Genomic DNA, 17312 nt, shown 5'->3' on the forward strand with positions numbered 1-17312 from the left:
GAAGGGGGGGGGGGGGAATCGCTGCACAACAGCAACCAGGAGAGAATACGCGAGAGAAACAACCCTTCAGACACCAAGGTCAGTGAAGAAGGAAGGTGAGGAGGTGCTCCAGGCACCAGAGCACAGATTCCCCTGGAGCCTGTGACAAAGACCATGGTGAAGCAGGCTGTCCCCCTGTAGCCCAAGGAGGTCCACAGTGGAGCAGATATCCACCTGCAGCCCGTGAAGGACCCCACACCAGAGCAGGTGGATGCCTGAAGGAGGCTGTGACCCCATGGAGAGCCCACGCTGGAGCAGGCTCCTGGCAGGACCTGTGAACCTGTGGAGAGAGAAGCCCACACTGGAGCAGGTTTCCTGGCTTCCTTGAGACCCTGTGGGGGAACCACGCTGGAGCAGTCTGTTCCTGAAGGACTGCACCCCATGGAAAGGACACGTGGAAGGGACTCACACTGGAGCAGTTAATGAAGAACTGCAGACCTGTGGGAAGGACCCATGTTGGAGAACTTCATGAAGGACTGTCTCCCGTGGGAGAGACCCCACACTGGAGCATGAAAAGGAGGAAGGAGCAGCAGAGACAACATGTGATGAACTGACCGCAACTTCCATTTCCCATCCCCCTGTGCCCCTCGGGGGGGGGAGGTAGAGAAAATCGGGAGTGAAGTTGAGCCCAGGAAGAAGGGAGGGGTGGGGGGAAGGTACTTTTAGATTTGTTTTTATTTCTCATTATCCTTCTCCTTTGTTAACTGGCAATAAATTAAATTAATTTCCCTGAGTCAAGTCTGTTTTGCCCATGACAGTAATTGCCAAGTGATCTCCCTGTCCTCATCTCGACTCAAGTCTTTTGTCATATTTTTCTCTCCCCTGTCCAGTTGAGAAGGAGGAGTGATACAGCAGCTTGGTGGGCACCTGGCATCCAGCCAAGGTCAACCCACCACAAGTACTTATCTAATTCAACACTCCTGAGGTATACAGGCAGAAAATGTTATGCTTTCAAAGCTGACAGAACTATCTCTATTCTCTGCAGGTATTCGACCCATGAAATAATGTTAACAATGCATTAAATTAGGAAGCTGCATATGCTTAAAGAAGCCACAGTATTTTGCCCATAAACCTCCAAAACAACATGGACATGTCATATAACCCAAACAGAATGTCCAGAAACCATTACAGTCTTTTCTGCATTATATGAACCATGAACTCCTGAATTTTGAGGGCTATGGAAATTTTGCTTTTGTCCAGGGAACTGATTATAATACGTAGAACTTTTCCCAAATCATCCAGCATTTCATTCTTTCAAGGTAACAGATAAAATTTGGTATTTAAATTTGACACAAGATTATTGAACTCCATAATTGCCGAGTTATTCAGAAAGGACTTTTTCCACCAAAGCTTCTGAACTTAAGGTAGCTGCAACGCTTCTAGAATATGCCTGAGTTAGTCCACTTACAGAGCTTATAATCAATCACAGCCTCCTTTTGCTGTACTGAATTTATCCGGACTTCCACCCAGTTTACCCCCCCTCAGAGGCAAAAAACCCCAGCTAGATTAACCCTGACTGCTTTCCTGTTTACTATCAGCATGAATAAGGAGTGATAATTTTTACTTTTATCTGGCCATCTAACCAGCTAAACAAGGTAACCTTATCTTCCAACTGAGATACATTCACTTTCTGAATGGCTAGCCAGCCAAGTGACATGCTTGCTTCTTGCCGTTCAGCCATACAGACAAGAAAATTCATTGCTTGCCATCCTTAAGGTGGCCAAGTGGCAAATACTACCACCCAACCGTTAGTAAGTCCAACAAATTGCTCAGCAGACCAACACCAGGATGGTACCAGTAACAACATTAATACGCACGGTGCTGCAATATGCTTGGAAGACTGAGGACTTTCCTCTTCAAATAACATAGGGTTAGTGACATTAAGCCCAATTTTTTTGAAGTAGGATTTACTATTTCCAGAATTCTACCTGAATAGGGCACAGCAGCCTGCTGATGTCAAGAAAGGCTTACAGAGGCAAAAGGGAACTGAGCAGAAGCAGCAGGAGCTAGCTCCTATGTTTTTTGCAGCGAAAACATTGTTAGGGTAACAGTTAAAACCCCTGTCATAGAGATATCAAGTAAAAGCACCTTAATGCAGCATTTTTGTTGGTCCGAAGAACTGTGTCAACTATTATGTTTTAACAAATTTTTAGGAGGTAGATAGCATTGCCACTAGATCAAATTAATGGGTCTAGGGAAGGGACAACAACTAAAATGGACATAACCAAAACCAGTATTTACCCACTATTTTGAGAAACAAGAATCTGAAAGAAATACCCAGGAAAGGTAGTGCATGGACATCTTGTGATCTACCCTCAAGAGAGGCACCACAGCTAAATCCTCACTGATAGTTCTTGTTCTCTGAACACATAAAGGCTACCGAGTATAAAGGAAAATCAGAAATCAAACGGACTGAATTTTACTCACTGTAGTCAAAGGGGTTGGTGTAGGTATAGGAAGCAATCCTGCACCAGGCATCAGGCTTGTAACAGTAGGAGCAGGCGCCAATAGAGAAAGGGCTTTGGCTTCTTCTGGGATTTTACCTGAAGAAGCAAATGAAAGCGTTACACAGAGTTGGAACAATACACAGATGTTACTCTTTCTATGATTTTACCATTACCCTTGCATTTAAAAAAAATAAATAAGAATGAATCTATCTACCAGATTCTTACAAAGAAACAAGTACTAACTTAGGTATTTCCTTTTATCCTGCTCTAATAGGAAAATAGTGAGCAAAACTTCAAAGACTAGCAATCTCATTAATGATTTTTTTTTTTTTTTTAAACTGAATAATGTACACAATTATTTAACACTTTGAGCTATGGGTCACCTGTACTGGAAACTTAATGTTCATGAACCGAACGATATCAAGCATGGATGCTTTCCCAGGGCGGTGTTTTCACGGTGATCGAAAGTTGTTTTACACATGACAACCGTTCATGTTGGCTGCATCACTAATAGCACATAGAACATCAGATACAGAAAAGAAGAACATTTTTTTAAAGTTTAATCCCCAGAAATAGCAAATAACCAAATCAGTTAAAAAAAAAAAAGGTATGTGCTCACTGAAATTAGTGCGCTTTTTTCCCCCTCTGGTGTTACCTATTTTTGATGTAAAAATAAATAAATAAAAAAAACCCAAACCCTACTGTGACTCCTCACAAGACATACTACAAGTGAAGTTGGGAATAGAGGAGGGGAGAGCAGAAAAATTCAGATTTGTACTGTCTTACATTCTAGGTCACCTGAGTTTATCTGAAACTTTGATAAATTAGCTTTAATTTTATTGAGATTGAAGAAAATCTTAATTGATCAGCTAAGCAAGCTATATTTTCCTAAAATATGTATTTCCTACTATTTCAACCATATTATATTCCCCAACATGCTAGAAGTTTAATATCTAATCTGAACAAAACGCAGGTTTCATTCAAAGTTAAATTAGACTGCTAGATGAACCCCTCAAAAAAATAATCTTCAAAAATCAAAAGATGTAATAGTCACAAATACAATTAAATGTATGTATTAAATTTAAAATGCAAAGGGATTTAAACTGGTACAAACATTAAACAATGAACTGAAAGACTACATTTCTAATTATACTAGGTATCTATGATCTATTCAAAATTACTGGTGTAACTGTATATATGCTATCCAACTGAGCCCTTTGGTATTACCCTGTGCGCTTTCATAAAGTAAATGCTTTTATTTAAACATTGTTTTAAAAGTCAAGGTATATACAAATACTGTGCCAGTGGCTTTTGCTGCTTTGGTTCAAACTGTATGTTTTAACTATAAAACCCCTAACTTCAGGATTTAAAAATAATTATATAAATATTGTTAACAAAAAGCAAAATATGATACAAGTTTCAAAACACTGCAATTTTAGCTATACGAGTTCCACTAAACCCCACAGGAATCATACTACTAAAAATAAATAAATAAAAAGACCACAGAAGCGTTGCAAACCTGTTCTACAGGTCCACAGCAAGGACTAGGTTACAGTTGGATATGACCAAAGGACAAAATAATCTAAATGAAAATTAATTTATATGTAGCATGGGTGGAATAGAAGAGATAAAATAACAGTACTCTTTTTTTTTTCCCTCTCGTTTCCTATTTAATTTATTTTATTTATGTTAAGTTTTGAGGCACCTTGCTCCTTAACATGTAACAAACTGCTTGAATTTGCTATCTAAAGGAGAAAAATAGGAAAATTAATAGCACTTAAGAATTAACTGTGCAATTATGTCTTCCAGGGCTTTTATAAAAACATGCATGAATCTCAGCCATCATCACAATGTTCACCACTCTTTACAGGTCTCATTCTGAAGTCAGGCATGCAATATACCTGATTTGCCCGACTGCTCGTGAGAATCAGGTACCTTGCTTCACATCCTGCCTACTATGTAGCTAACTAACAGGCTTCCAAATATACAGTTCCAGCAACTGTGCATGCAAATTAGACATATGATTATATACCACTTCTTCTGAAAAATCAAAATACTTAAGTGTTTTCAAATGATTGATGAACCAGACCTTATCCCGAACAGCCAGCATCTTGCAATTAACTGGATACTCATACAGGTTTCTACAGGATCAACAGACATGGCTCAAGTAAATCCAATGGCAGAAATGGCTCCTTAAGTGGTGCATCTGCATTCTAATTCAGATCCTTGGTCAGTAACGTACATATATGTACATGTGTGTAAGCATATGCCTAACTTAAGTATGCACTTACATACAGCCAATTCAAAACACTCTTAACCAGATAAAATTAAGAGATGCTTAAGGCATTTAGCCCTTTTAAATAGGAACAGAGTTGTGTACATAACTAAACAGACAGGGAGTCAAGTTCAGAAAGGTACTTAAATACAATTCTAATCTTTAAGCATATGGGTCATCTTACTGAAATAATTGGAATTATTCATTTGTTCAAACGTTGCTTAAGGAATCAACTGAACATTTTCAGTTAAGTAAACTAATATAGCAGTTCAAAAAAATTAATAACATGCATATCTAAATTATCAAGTCAGCAGCGTTATTTCCAGAATACTTTGGTCCCTCAACAACGTAATGTTCTAGTTTAAATACAAAATCTAGTTGGTCATTTCCATGCCACAAAGATCTGTTCATTTATTTTATTAAAGAATGAGGAATGGTCTATCTCTACAGACAGAACCCTGAAAATTTGCCTGTTTCTTCAGAAATACTGTCTTTTCAAAAGACCCTCCTTCTAGTTTTTAAGATCAGGTCAAACTTTTTAACAATTCTATAGAAAATAAACTGTTGTGGGGAGGAAAAAAAAAGAAAACCTGAAATATCTTGCAAATTTACTTCCCTGTTCTTTAGGCAGTTTTGAAAAACAAATTAATATCTGAGACCAAATAACCTCACGAGTTACAGCCTTTAAGTTCTGGAGTGTTATCTCCATTAATTTATTTATAAAATGAACACAAGCCCACAAAGATACCACAAAACATGTGGGTAATGACATAACAAATTAGGACACTTTAAGAATAACTTTCAGTTTTTAAACTCATAGTATTTACCTCATTTCCATTCAGCTTTTAAAGATATTTATTTTCTAATAAGGGAAACAGACAAAATAAATATGACACATCTATATAACATCCTTAGAAAGCTTATGAGTGTTCATTCTATGATCATTTATTTATTTATTCTTCACTTTGCAAAGGAATCTGGAAGCAAATGTAGATTAGCTCTGCATTGCCTAGAGATACCTTATGCTTCTTCAGAAATGTACAGTTGTCCTAAATATAATTTATAATTGTTACTTTTTTGTATCAAAGTGATTAAGAGCCCTAGTCAATCTAGTCCATACCAGAATCCATTTTGCTAAATGCTGAACGGAAGTATCTGTCAAGCGGGTATTAATCATAGTATTTTTATCCCCCTCCATGTGCTCAGAAGAAATTAGTTTCTTACTCTTTGTACTGAAACTACATTATTAACCCTCCCCTCCCCCCCAAACTGCTTCAGCAATAAGTAAATACGTTTCTTTTAAAAATATTTTCTGTTCACATCTACTCAAAACATAATTAAAGGAACTGTTATTTTCCTAGTATTTTAAATCAATGGAAAATGCACACTTAAATATAAAATAATTTCTGTGTGATCAAATTAATGATTCTTATTGGATTTAGCAGCAGAGATTAAAGAGATTACAATTACTGGTAACTACAACTGGCACAGCCAAATCCAACAGAAATCACGAAGCAAAGGTCTTCCCAGCTGCAGTTCACAGCCTGGTGCAGTTACCAGAGTGAAACCAATTGGTCCCAGTGCAGCTGGCTGGGGAGAGCAATGCATGAGGACTAGACACACCACCTGTTCCAGAACTTCTGTTTCAGGGCTTCCGTTTCACAAGAACATACATCATTTAGGGATGAGAACCTTCTCAATCATTCCAGCATGAACTGCCAGTGCTTCTGAGATTGTGAGATGACACTTTTTTTTTTTAAACTCTTCTTGAAATAATCACCACTAGAGCATGTAAAAGTGCAATACACACATACCCCGAACTTTTCAATCTTCCCACAAATAACAGTGTTAAAAGACAACGTGCCCCACATAACACATTCCAACCAAAACCTCAGCCTGCATTTGTACTTATGAGTGGTAAACATTTTTTTTTCCCAAAAATTACAAAAACAAAAGGATGAAATCTTACTGCCACTGACCTCACTGGAGCAAGGTTTCATCAGAAGCAAACAAATATTTCATGACATTCAATATTCATGAGAGTTCAATATCAGAAATAATTATTTTAAATTCTTCATATTAGACATAAATAGAAAGCCTTCTTCTAATCAGACCATGAAACCTAAAATAAAATTATTCTGCTGAGAAGAGGAAAAATAGCAGAGAAAGATCATGATTTTACTTTGTAAAGCTAATTTCTCCAGAAAGTAAGTTTCAACTGTCCTCTTCCAAGATAAGCTCATAAAGCATAACATATGAAAGAATGCATCTTAAAACCAATATATTTTTCACTATTCCAGTCTAATACAATGTGCTCATGTGTTGAATTTAGATGCTTAAATGTATTCCAAACCAAATTTATCCATAATTCACAGCATAAAACGTAGTTAATCATATCGTAAATTTTGTGTATACCATCCACAAGCAGCTTCAGGTCAACTTCAGAATGAAACACTGTGAACCCTTTACAAAACATCATTTTTTCAGAACTGAATTACCAGTTCACAAGTACAAGGGAAAAAGATTTAACAGAACAAAACAAAAAAGGAAAAAAAAATAAAAATAAAAGAAACAAAGGAAAAAAAGGAAAAATAAAATAAAAACAGAGACAGGGCGTCCATCTTCAGCAGGCCAGACTTCGATCTCATTTCCCCCATGAAGGTTTCACTTGGCGGCAGGTTTAGTGGCATGGCAAACAATGCCTAACTCAGGCAAGTGTAACAGGTCTGCCTTGGCCAGTCTAGTCATCTAATAATGCACAAATATCACACAGAGAAAACATACAAAACCAAATTAATAGTCAAAATCCATCTACTAGACAACATGGACATAAAATTTATAATGGTTAGGGTGGCATCTTTGTTTATCTCTCAGCCTTTGTGTTCTCAAAGTATAACGTTTAAAGAAAAACCTACTGATACACACAAAAGAAGGTCATGTTTTGACAACTCAATAATGTTACTTCATTTACAATTACACTGTTGTTAATTTGTTTATTAACTGTCACAAAATTAACATTGTTTTCATTGTGTAGTGATTCCCTCCTCATACTCCCTTGATTTACCACTGTTTAAATACACTCCAAATTTCAGATTTTATTCTGTTTTTTAAAACCAAGTTTTCAGAGTTCCCTCTTCTATGTTCGATTCAGCATACGAAACATTTTATTACTGGCACTGTTGGCCATGGATAGAATTTAACCTTCCAGTAGAATAAAGCCATTGCTACTTTTAAAGCCCGCGATACACTCCACTGACTCCATTAACAATGATACATAGCGAATAAAATGTTGCACTGTGGTCTCCAAAGACATGCTTATTCCACAGAATAAATTCCTAAAAAGTTAAGCCTATATGAATTCACATCTTTTCAAATTAAAATTAGTGATTCTGTTGGAAAGTTACATGGAAACAGCATTATGACTTTAAAAAATATTTGACCTCACAACCCAATCACTTGTTCACCTAATTATGCATAAATCTCTGGGAGGAGGGGTCCAGAATGATCTGGACCAGTGACAATTTTTCTGTAATACATTTTCTCAGAAATGCCTAATAAGTCAGCTACAAACAGAGTTGGAACAAGATTTTTCAGAACTTTGATTTTATTCCACTCATTGTCTACCATCAAGAGACATAGGAAAATGTAGCTTTACCTGCCTGTTGCCATATCATGTCAGGCAGTGATCTCATCACAAGGAAAACACCAGGAAATGTTGTACATTTATTAGGCATCAATCTTTCCTCTCTGGCAGTACCGAACCAGTGTTAAGGCCTTTTCAATGAGACATAAAACTAAGATTCTGAAGAATTTGTAGTCAATTATTTAAGGATAATTTTTCAATAATAAGGACTCTGGTCTGATACATTTTGCCTACCCAAAGCCTCTACAAAGCTTCAAGTGGATACAGCAATATCTTCTTTGTGGTTTAAAAACAAGTTCAGAAAATAAAGCCAAAAAAACCCCAAAACAAGGCATAAAAGCAACTAAAAATCTAGGCTTCACAAAGACTTTTTAATATGCCCATATTAACAAGGCTACAAGAATAGACAGTATATTGTAGGTCATTTTAGAGCCTATGAAATTTTGGAGACTTGTCAGAGTTTGCTAGGAACACCCCAGACCATTATTACAGCAGCACTAATCTCATACTATCCAGATCATGATGTGGCAAACACACCAAAAAATGGTACTGTGGGACCACTGTTAACAAACTTCAAGAAGTCAACAGTATTTTATTTTTTTTTTAACCAAAACCTGACTCCTGCAGTTAGAAAAGTCCTGTTAATAGGAGATATTTCTGGACTTGATACAGTTTATGGATCAATCATTCTAAATATTGTTGTTCATGGCAAAACAGCTACCATGTTCGAAGTGAAGTTAGCTTCACTCCACCAGCTGGAATGTTTCTACTCCAAAGAGGCAAAAAAATCCAGATCCAAATTGGCAGATGGTCGATTCCCACAATGATCCCAATGAAGTCAATGGGGCTCTGCCTAACTCCAGCAATCTGCCTACAGTAGAGCCATGCTTCATAGAACTGTATTCAGATCTGGAATAGTATATTAACAATAAGAACGATTCAACACATCAAAAGCATGACCTCAAAGCTAGTTAAAGGAACAACTGTACATTTAGTAATAAAATAAAATGCTTATTGAATAAGAGTTATAAAAATATTTTACACTAGAAGCATTCTGTACAGCTGACTGCATTTTAAAAGAGATATCTAAAATCAAAAAGGAGTACCAGTATGCATAAGAAAGCCTTTTTATTGCACACAAAGTAATATTTTCCACAGGAACAAGAAATGAAAACTGATTTTTTTTTATTAAACTAGCATGTAAACATTTAAATACAAACAGTAATTATCAGCACAAATGCAAAATATTTTAGATTAGATGAATCTAAAATGGTCAAATGCATATGTCTACAAGACAAAATTGGGATTCAGTCTAAAAAAATGGAAATATAATTAGTATCTTAAACAAACAAACAAAAACCAACAAAACACACACACCAAGGGCGATACATTAAGAGCCAAACTGCAGTGTTATTGGTGCCAGGAAATTGCCGAATCTTTTCAGTGGTCCATTGACTTCAGTGAGAACTTTGCGTGGGAATAAGCTTACCAACACAAACCATATTGAAGGGAATTATTTTACCTTCTTGTCCCCAAAAATATATAATAACTATGGAAAATTGAATTATCCTAATTTAAATCAACTAATTTTTTCTAATGCTGAATTTCAATTAAATCTATATAATTAGGTTTCTTCATTCAATTTTCAATTTTGTTTCAAGACTTTTTTTTAAAAAGCAATAAAATAAAATAACAGAGCACCACCTCCTTACATAGAAAGCTTAAAACAATTAGCAGACAGGACAAAGACCAACATTACAGAAGAATGTCTAAAATACCAACCTTCTGCACAGGGTACAACTATCAAAGCTCTGTCAATAAAAACCGTGTTAGTTAGATGCTGGGCCACACCAACACTTGATGCTTCACGAAACTTAATATAACATACTTTGGAGGAAAAAGCAAGAGGTGCGTTGCTGCAAGATAAGAGTGAAAAAAAACAATTAGCCATATTAAATAATTGTATGCATGTATTTTCAACTATTATTTCTTAATTAAAAAAAAAAAAAAAGTTTTAGACTTCCTGGAAAAGTTACCCAAAAGACAAGAGTATAGAAATTTACTAAATTTGCCTACTTACTATTTCACTAAAAAAAAAAGCATAGCATAGACCCTCCTCCTCCTTTTTAATGGAAACTTACAGAAGCCAAAATCCCAAATTAACAAGGCTGATTTTCTTTACAAATCTTGCTAAACAACATTCACCAGTACATTCCAAATTACTATTTTAAGTAGCACATTTACTTGACATATTTGTTGAGTAAATAACTTACAGTTTATCTTTTATTCTCCAAATAATCCTTGTTTAAGAAAGTCAAACAGTAAGCCCAGTCATTTTTTAGTGGGTACTTCAGATATTTGCCCATAGTAACTGATACTCTTTCTTAGGCCTTCACAAAAGAAGTTTTGTTAATTCATATTAAGATAAAAGCAGTTCTTGAGAGTTCTTTTAAATGTTAGGTCTTAGTTCAATAATGTAACAAAAATCCTTTTTATCATCTGCCCTAAGTTTGGCATAGTGTAGTACAGGATAACACTGGAAGAGGTAGGAGGAATTCACTATTAGGCTAGAATAAGGAAGAAAATTAAAAATATGTATGTTGGGTAATTTGCTTTTCCATTAGAAAGTACACCAACAGAGACGTCAGAAAGCACAATACATAAGTTTTGTAATCTTGATCAAAACCAAAGGAGTTTGCTTTAAAAAACGTATTCCCTAGTCAAGGTTTATATTCTTTATACGTAAGCAGTTTAATTCTTCATATGAAGTAAGTACAGGTAAGTATGAAGTAAGTACAGTTTCTTTAGGAAAGCAAGAAAACTCAAAAATAAAATAAAGACCTGAATTCATTCAGATGTTTCTGCCATTTTTGTTTTCCTTTGTAGGGAGATAGTAACATCCATCTCCCAACAGAACAACAGCCAACCAAAAACATAAGAATGACCCATTCAGAAAGCTACAGTGAAAAATCAAGTTAAAGGCTACAAAATATCCCTCTAAAGGTCCAAATTTTCTCAGGGTGGTGGTGGTGGACACAACAACAAATTAATAACCTATCAAAATAAGAAGTTCTGGAATAATTGTGTAGATTACATTTAAATAAGGCTCTGTGTGTTTTATCTCAAAGGCCTTATCTATACTGCAGTTGCTGCAGGATATAACGATGTCTAAGAAACACTTGTGTGTGCTAGCCTCCAAGACCACTCCAGAACATCCAGAAGCAAACAGTATTACAGCAGGGCTTTCAACACCTAACGCAAAAAGTTTGTGCCTCCCTGCTTTCAAACAATTCATTCTGCAAGAATTCAATTGCTGCTCAATAAAGCTTTTCAATATTTAACTGTTCAAAAATCCTCTTTACAGCAACATTTGAAGGCTTATTGCTACAAATGTAATTTTTAAAGTTTCTCTAAAACACAAACTTCAACTGGGTGACAAGCATAATGCAAAAGCATGACTGGGATTAAGAATCTGATTACAGACGTCACTGGTCTAGCATGCCAAAAATCAATTCTAAGCTGTATGAGTAGTTGGCATACCAAAGTACATACCCAAGGCAAAAGACCTGTCACACCCTGCAAACCAGCTTCAGATTTCAACTGTACTGCAAAGTGATCTATAAAGACTGGTCTCAGTCTTGTTCAGAACTGTGAGAAAAAGAAGCCATACATCATCTTCGCACAAAAGTCTACTTAAACAGCCAACAGAAAGGTACCAAATTAATACTTTCTTGGACAACACATTTTGTAAGTTTAAGTGTAAGTAACTTTAGGCCGATTTAAAAAAAAAAAAAAAAAACAACATCACCACAAACAAACAAAAACACACGCATCAAAGAGACAAAAGTTTCAGACAATATTCTACAAAGGAGGGAATGCAGCATACCCTCTCATGCTCCTGGCATCACCATGCAAGCACGGTTTCTCAGAGATCTTTTGCGCACACAGGCTTGCAGGACACCTCCCTCCTACCTCCTTAATGGCCTCTGTGTATTTCCACTTGAGAAAACTCAGTAAGGACTGAAAGTTTTGCAAATGGCAAAATGAGGAGAGCACTTGTTACACAATGACAACAATTCTCCATTCTCAACACGGGAATTCAGATCTCTAGCCAAATCAGGACCATACACAGATATTCAAAACTTCAGGAGTTTTTCCTCAGACTCTGATGACAAAATATCACTGAAGCTGACAGTGAAGCCCCACTAAAGCCGCCCTCTTCTACACAGAAGTGGCAAATCCACGTAGTAAGAACTCTTAGTACATAAACTAATTCTCTTACACAGGCTGTGACTGCAATATTATTTTCTGTTCTTGTTGACTGTTTCGCTCTAATCAAACTTTTCCAAGTAATTTTCATGTACACCTTTTAATTTTTCTTTAGGATATTTAAGTCTTTAGCTTCAGGAAACCTGCAATTCAGTCATCCTATTTTCCTCAAGATGTAAGCAAAAGGGAAAATACTATACATACAAGTAAATTAAAACACCCAACAACATAGAAATCCTATTTTCTGAAAGGATTTTATAATCATCCCTTACTTTAATTTCTAAGCAGTTGGTAGGAAAAAAAAAAAAGCACGCAAATTCTCCGAATATCCTTCTTCTCAAGGCTCTGTTTATGGGACAGGGAAGAAGAGGCCATCAAAATGCTTGTCAATAGCAATGAAGTGTGTACTGGTTTGGGCCGGACTGGCCACTGAAACAAATGACACATGCTCTCCCCCACCTCTCTCTGGAATAAAATGGGTCTTTGAGCACCGAAAGCCACCTATAGCAGTCTTTAAGAGACAAGACTTACAAGGAAAGGGCTAAAAAAATCTCATGAAGTCAAAGTTTCTTGGGCAAATTTTTGACACCCAGTTTAAACCAATAGAGTTGCAGCATGATAAAACATAAACTCAGCTAGTCTCTTTAAGATTTAATAATCAAATACAAATTACTTGAGTAAAATGAGTAGATAAAAAAAACCCTCTCTTTTCCCACCTCCACATAACATACTTGTTTACTGATGTTATTCATCAAATAGGTGCTTTCAATTTTTAGATTAACGTTTCAATGGAAAGCCTTCCAGAGAGCAGAACAGTATATAGTTGTAGAATCAAGTCAAATTTAAAATTTTCTAGTAAGAAAATAGGTAAATACAAACATCCACCAGTAACGAGCATCTCCAACCCACTGAAAGATGATTCACGTTAATGGTTTTTCAATAAAAAGAAATATTGCTTTCAGTGCCAATGAAGTCTCACTGACAAGTAGCTAAAGTCAGGATGATAACCATATGGAAACAACTTTGCATGCTTACAAGAACTTTAAGTGAACTAATCTAACATTAACATGCTTTCTACTTAATGTAATCTGTAAGTAATTATATTCAACAATTGAGCCTTCCTGTTAGCTTTTTTTAAAGAAATTCTCTGTTGCACCCTATAAAACCAAGGGACATGTTAATGATGAGACTTGAGAAAAGTAGAAAATGGATAAAAAGGAACTCTCTCATTATGCTAGTTCAGACAACCATAGCACAGCTCTATACTTTGTTCTACAATCATTGAAGAGCCTATAGGTGCCAGATACATCCTCCTCACTCCCCAGTAAGTCATAAACATTCTCTTTTTATTCATTCAAGTCAGCAGTAGGGTGCTGCATGATGAATTACAGTGGAACAGTGTTACCAAAGGAATTTCCTATAAGGTTGAAATGATCACCTGATCAAATTCACCGCTTCTACAAACCTCTTGGATTGCTCTGACAGAGCAAAATATCAAAGGATTAGGAAGAAAAAAAAAAAAAAATAATCCAAAATTAACATGTAATGCTGCATCTTCCAAGAATGGGAAAAAAATATTTCAAAAAGAAATTAAATTATCAAGAGCAATGCTCCAAAATGGTCCACGTCCTTGACCAAATACCAGAATGGGATTTATTTCCTTTCAATCAAAAAAAGTAGTTTTGTTATTAAAAAAAAAAAAAAGTATTTAATACAATCAGATTTTATGGATTAGACTTCAGCAGATTAAGGGAAAAAGTAGAAAGCTGACAAACATGACTGATTTGGAAGAGGTGAAGGATAATTTATACTTTTATTTGGAAAGATCACAATGCTGGCTTAGGAAAAGGGGATTTTATATGCTTTATAAAGTGTGTGTATGCATGTACATATGTCTATATATTCTGTTTACTGTTGAGCATCAACAGAACTACAAGTTTATTTCTAATGGAATGAACATGCCCAGCAAAGGCAATGGGATTACAAATATTACAGTAAATCTCTTAACTTGAATGCCCTTTTTAAATACATGAGATGATGCATACAGAAGAGAACACAACTTCACTCTGCTCTGCAAACTCCTGCTTGACTAAGTAAAAATATTTTGTGTATGCTGAATATTTGCAATACAGAATTAGAGAGAAAACAGGTTACAATTCTACACAATGCAACATGTAATTTTACTTCACCACATCGCTTTATCTGTAAAAAAACGTAATATTACACTATATATTATTCTTGAAACAAGAACTGTTGGGTTTATTTTTTTAACTATGTGCTTCTGTACAAATGCTAGCAAAGAGGGTCCAATCTCAGTGAAAACTTTTACTTGGGCAACACAAATAATCTGGAACGACTGAAAGCTACCATGTCACCTTCCTCTTATTCCTCAGCATGAAATAAATTTTAAAAAGCATATTAATAGTTGTAATTCAGGAGTCAATATCCATGAGACCTGTAATTCACTAATTTAATTTACTGAATTATGTTTTTCAGCTAGAAACTAGACTGAAAAGTGAGTTTCCTGCTGTTCTATGAAAGTAACAAAATTCATGCTCTAGAATACATCAGAAGCTTGGATTGCTTACAGAAACATTTTTAAAGCTAAGACTGGGATGACATGAATTTCTGTCTGATGTTGACTAATGTAAAAAGAAAACTTCCTTTCTAATTGAATTAGTAGAAAGAATTTTTTTTAAAAAAAAAAATCTAAGCATGTTTTTACTGTTTCACAAGAAGGGCATTAGATTTAATACTTAAATTTTTCCAAGGTAATAATTTTAAAATCAGGTCAAAGGAAATGCATATTTCTAAAAGTTATGCATAAAAATTGCAAATAAACCCAAGAGTAAAATAAGTAATCACAATCCCACATCCTATCTCTGAAAACTAAATTAATCATTTAGAACTGATGTTTACTGCATTATAATCTTGACATTTCCAAGTCAAACCCTGCTATGGTACTGGATTTTAATATTTTATGTGTATACACAGACTAGCAGAATTTTATACATAGGCACAAACATTATTTGCATACAAATGTCTGGAAAATAGATATTTAACTTAAAATCTGCTATACAACAGTGAAAAATAAGAGCAGCAACAGCTATAACAAAAAATATATTATAGTCAGGAAAAAACAAGTGTATTATGTGTATTGTGGAACAAGTCCAAAGTCAAAACCTAGAAAACTGTACAAAAATCACCAGAAATCTATTAAAGAGTGTTTAAAACTTGGTAAGGCTGTTTTATCTTTACGTGAATGGATGCCTACTACATATACTTTATATACATGTTAAAAATCACATTTAACTTTTCTGAACAGTCATCATTCAAACCTAGCCAAGTATTATTCAGTAACAAATAAAAATAGACAAATACCAATTTTTTTTGCTATTTAGTTTAAAAAAAAAAATTGAAATTTTATTCCTCTGTCTTCTTTGTATTAAAATTGAAGTATGGATGTGAATGACTCCCCCTGCCCCTTTCTGCTATTCCTAGTTAATTTTCATAAGGAAAAAGAAAAGATAAACGGTTTGAAAGGGCACATCTGTCATTCACTTCCTAATACAACAGATGCTTAAAGAAAAAATTCTTTCTTTTCCTTCCCTGTTCTGTTGGCCACCATCTGCTTGGAAGAAACACCGAGGTTTGCAAAATAACAATATTATCTCCCATCTGAGCAGATCCCTCGCATGCAGCTGACATAATGAGGACAGCTACAATTTAGAGAAACGTGTTATGTCCGTTATTAACTTTTATTTACTGCAAACGTCTTATCGCGTGCATTTCTGAGCATAAGGCAGGTACCGTTCCTCTGTTAACAGCTATGCTGGCTTCTGCTCCAGCGGCCCTTTCTCGAAGAAGAGAGCCCTTCAAACAAAAAGAGTTGGTCCCGCCGGCACACATCGCCCGGGCAGCGCGGCCTGGCAGCAAGCCGGGCCGGGGGTCAAGCCTGGGGCGCTCCCGCCCGACCCCCCTCCATTTGGGATGAGTCAGAGCGAAGAGAAAGGTAGGCCACAAAAAAGAGGTTTTCAAGAAGAGAGGGGAAACGAGACCTGCGCCGGGGAAGCACTTCCGGGCAGCCTGGGAGCACGCTTCTCGCCAGGCCCTAGGCTGTAACTCTGTGCCAGCAGACGCCACCACGAGAATACAAAACCCACCATGTTTCTACAAGCCGCTCCAGAGATACCACGACTGCTCCCCTCCTCAGGGCCGAGGCCGCCATCTTAAGTCTAGACGAAGCCCCTTTCCCCTAACGCTCCTGACCCATACAAAGGGGTAGGACCACGTGACCTCCCCCTCCCTGTGCGGGAGACTCTGGTGCCCGCACTCAAAATGGCACATAGGGCCTTATGCCTCTTCCCTCCATTCTCTCGACCCCTCTAGGCCTCTTCCTCATCCCAAGTCTCTATCGCTCCAGAGGCCAGCGCAGACCCTACTTACTCCGGGGGATAGAGGCGCAGCTCCTCAATATCTCCCAGGAAGCCAAAGAGAGTTCGCATCTGCTCACTAGTCACTGTCGAGGACAGGTTCGTGACCTGGATGACAGACGTGGGACCCAAAGGGAAGCCGAGCGGCACCCCGATCGCTCCGCTGTTCATCATGGCGAAGCCTGTACAACTGCTCCGCTCGTGGC

The 17312-nt window shown here is 36.5% G+C and overlaps 1 protein-coding gene across 1 annotated transcript in view; it reads right to left on the reverse strand.

The window, feature by feature from the left end:
• LOC104294649 (splicing regulatory glutamine/lysine-rich protein 1-like) overlaps positions 1-17280 on the reverse strand; it is a 38707-nt gene extending 21427 nt beyond the window's left edge. The window contains exons 1-3 of the mRNA XM_009894276.1: positions 17120-17280; positions 10187-10320; positions 2467-2582 (exon numbers count right to left, since the gene is read on the reverse strand). Coding sequence (XP_009892578.1) covers positions 2467-2582; positions 10187-10320; positions 17120-17280 — 411 coding nt within the window. The remainder of the gene's footprint in view (positions 1-2466; positions 2583-10186; positions 10321-17119) is intronic.
• Between the last annotated feature and the right edge of the window lie 32 nt (positions 17281-17312).

Source organism: Charadrius vociferus, unplaced genomic scaffold (genome assembly GCF_000708025.1).
Source record: "Charadrius vociferus isolate BGI_N301 unplaced genomic scaffold, ASM70802v2 scaffold771, whole genome shotgun sequence".
NCBI lineage: Eukaryota > Metazoa > Chordata > Aves > Charadriiformes > Charadriidae > Charadrius > Charadrius vociferus.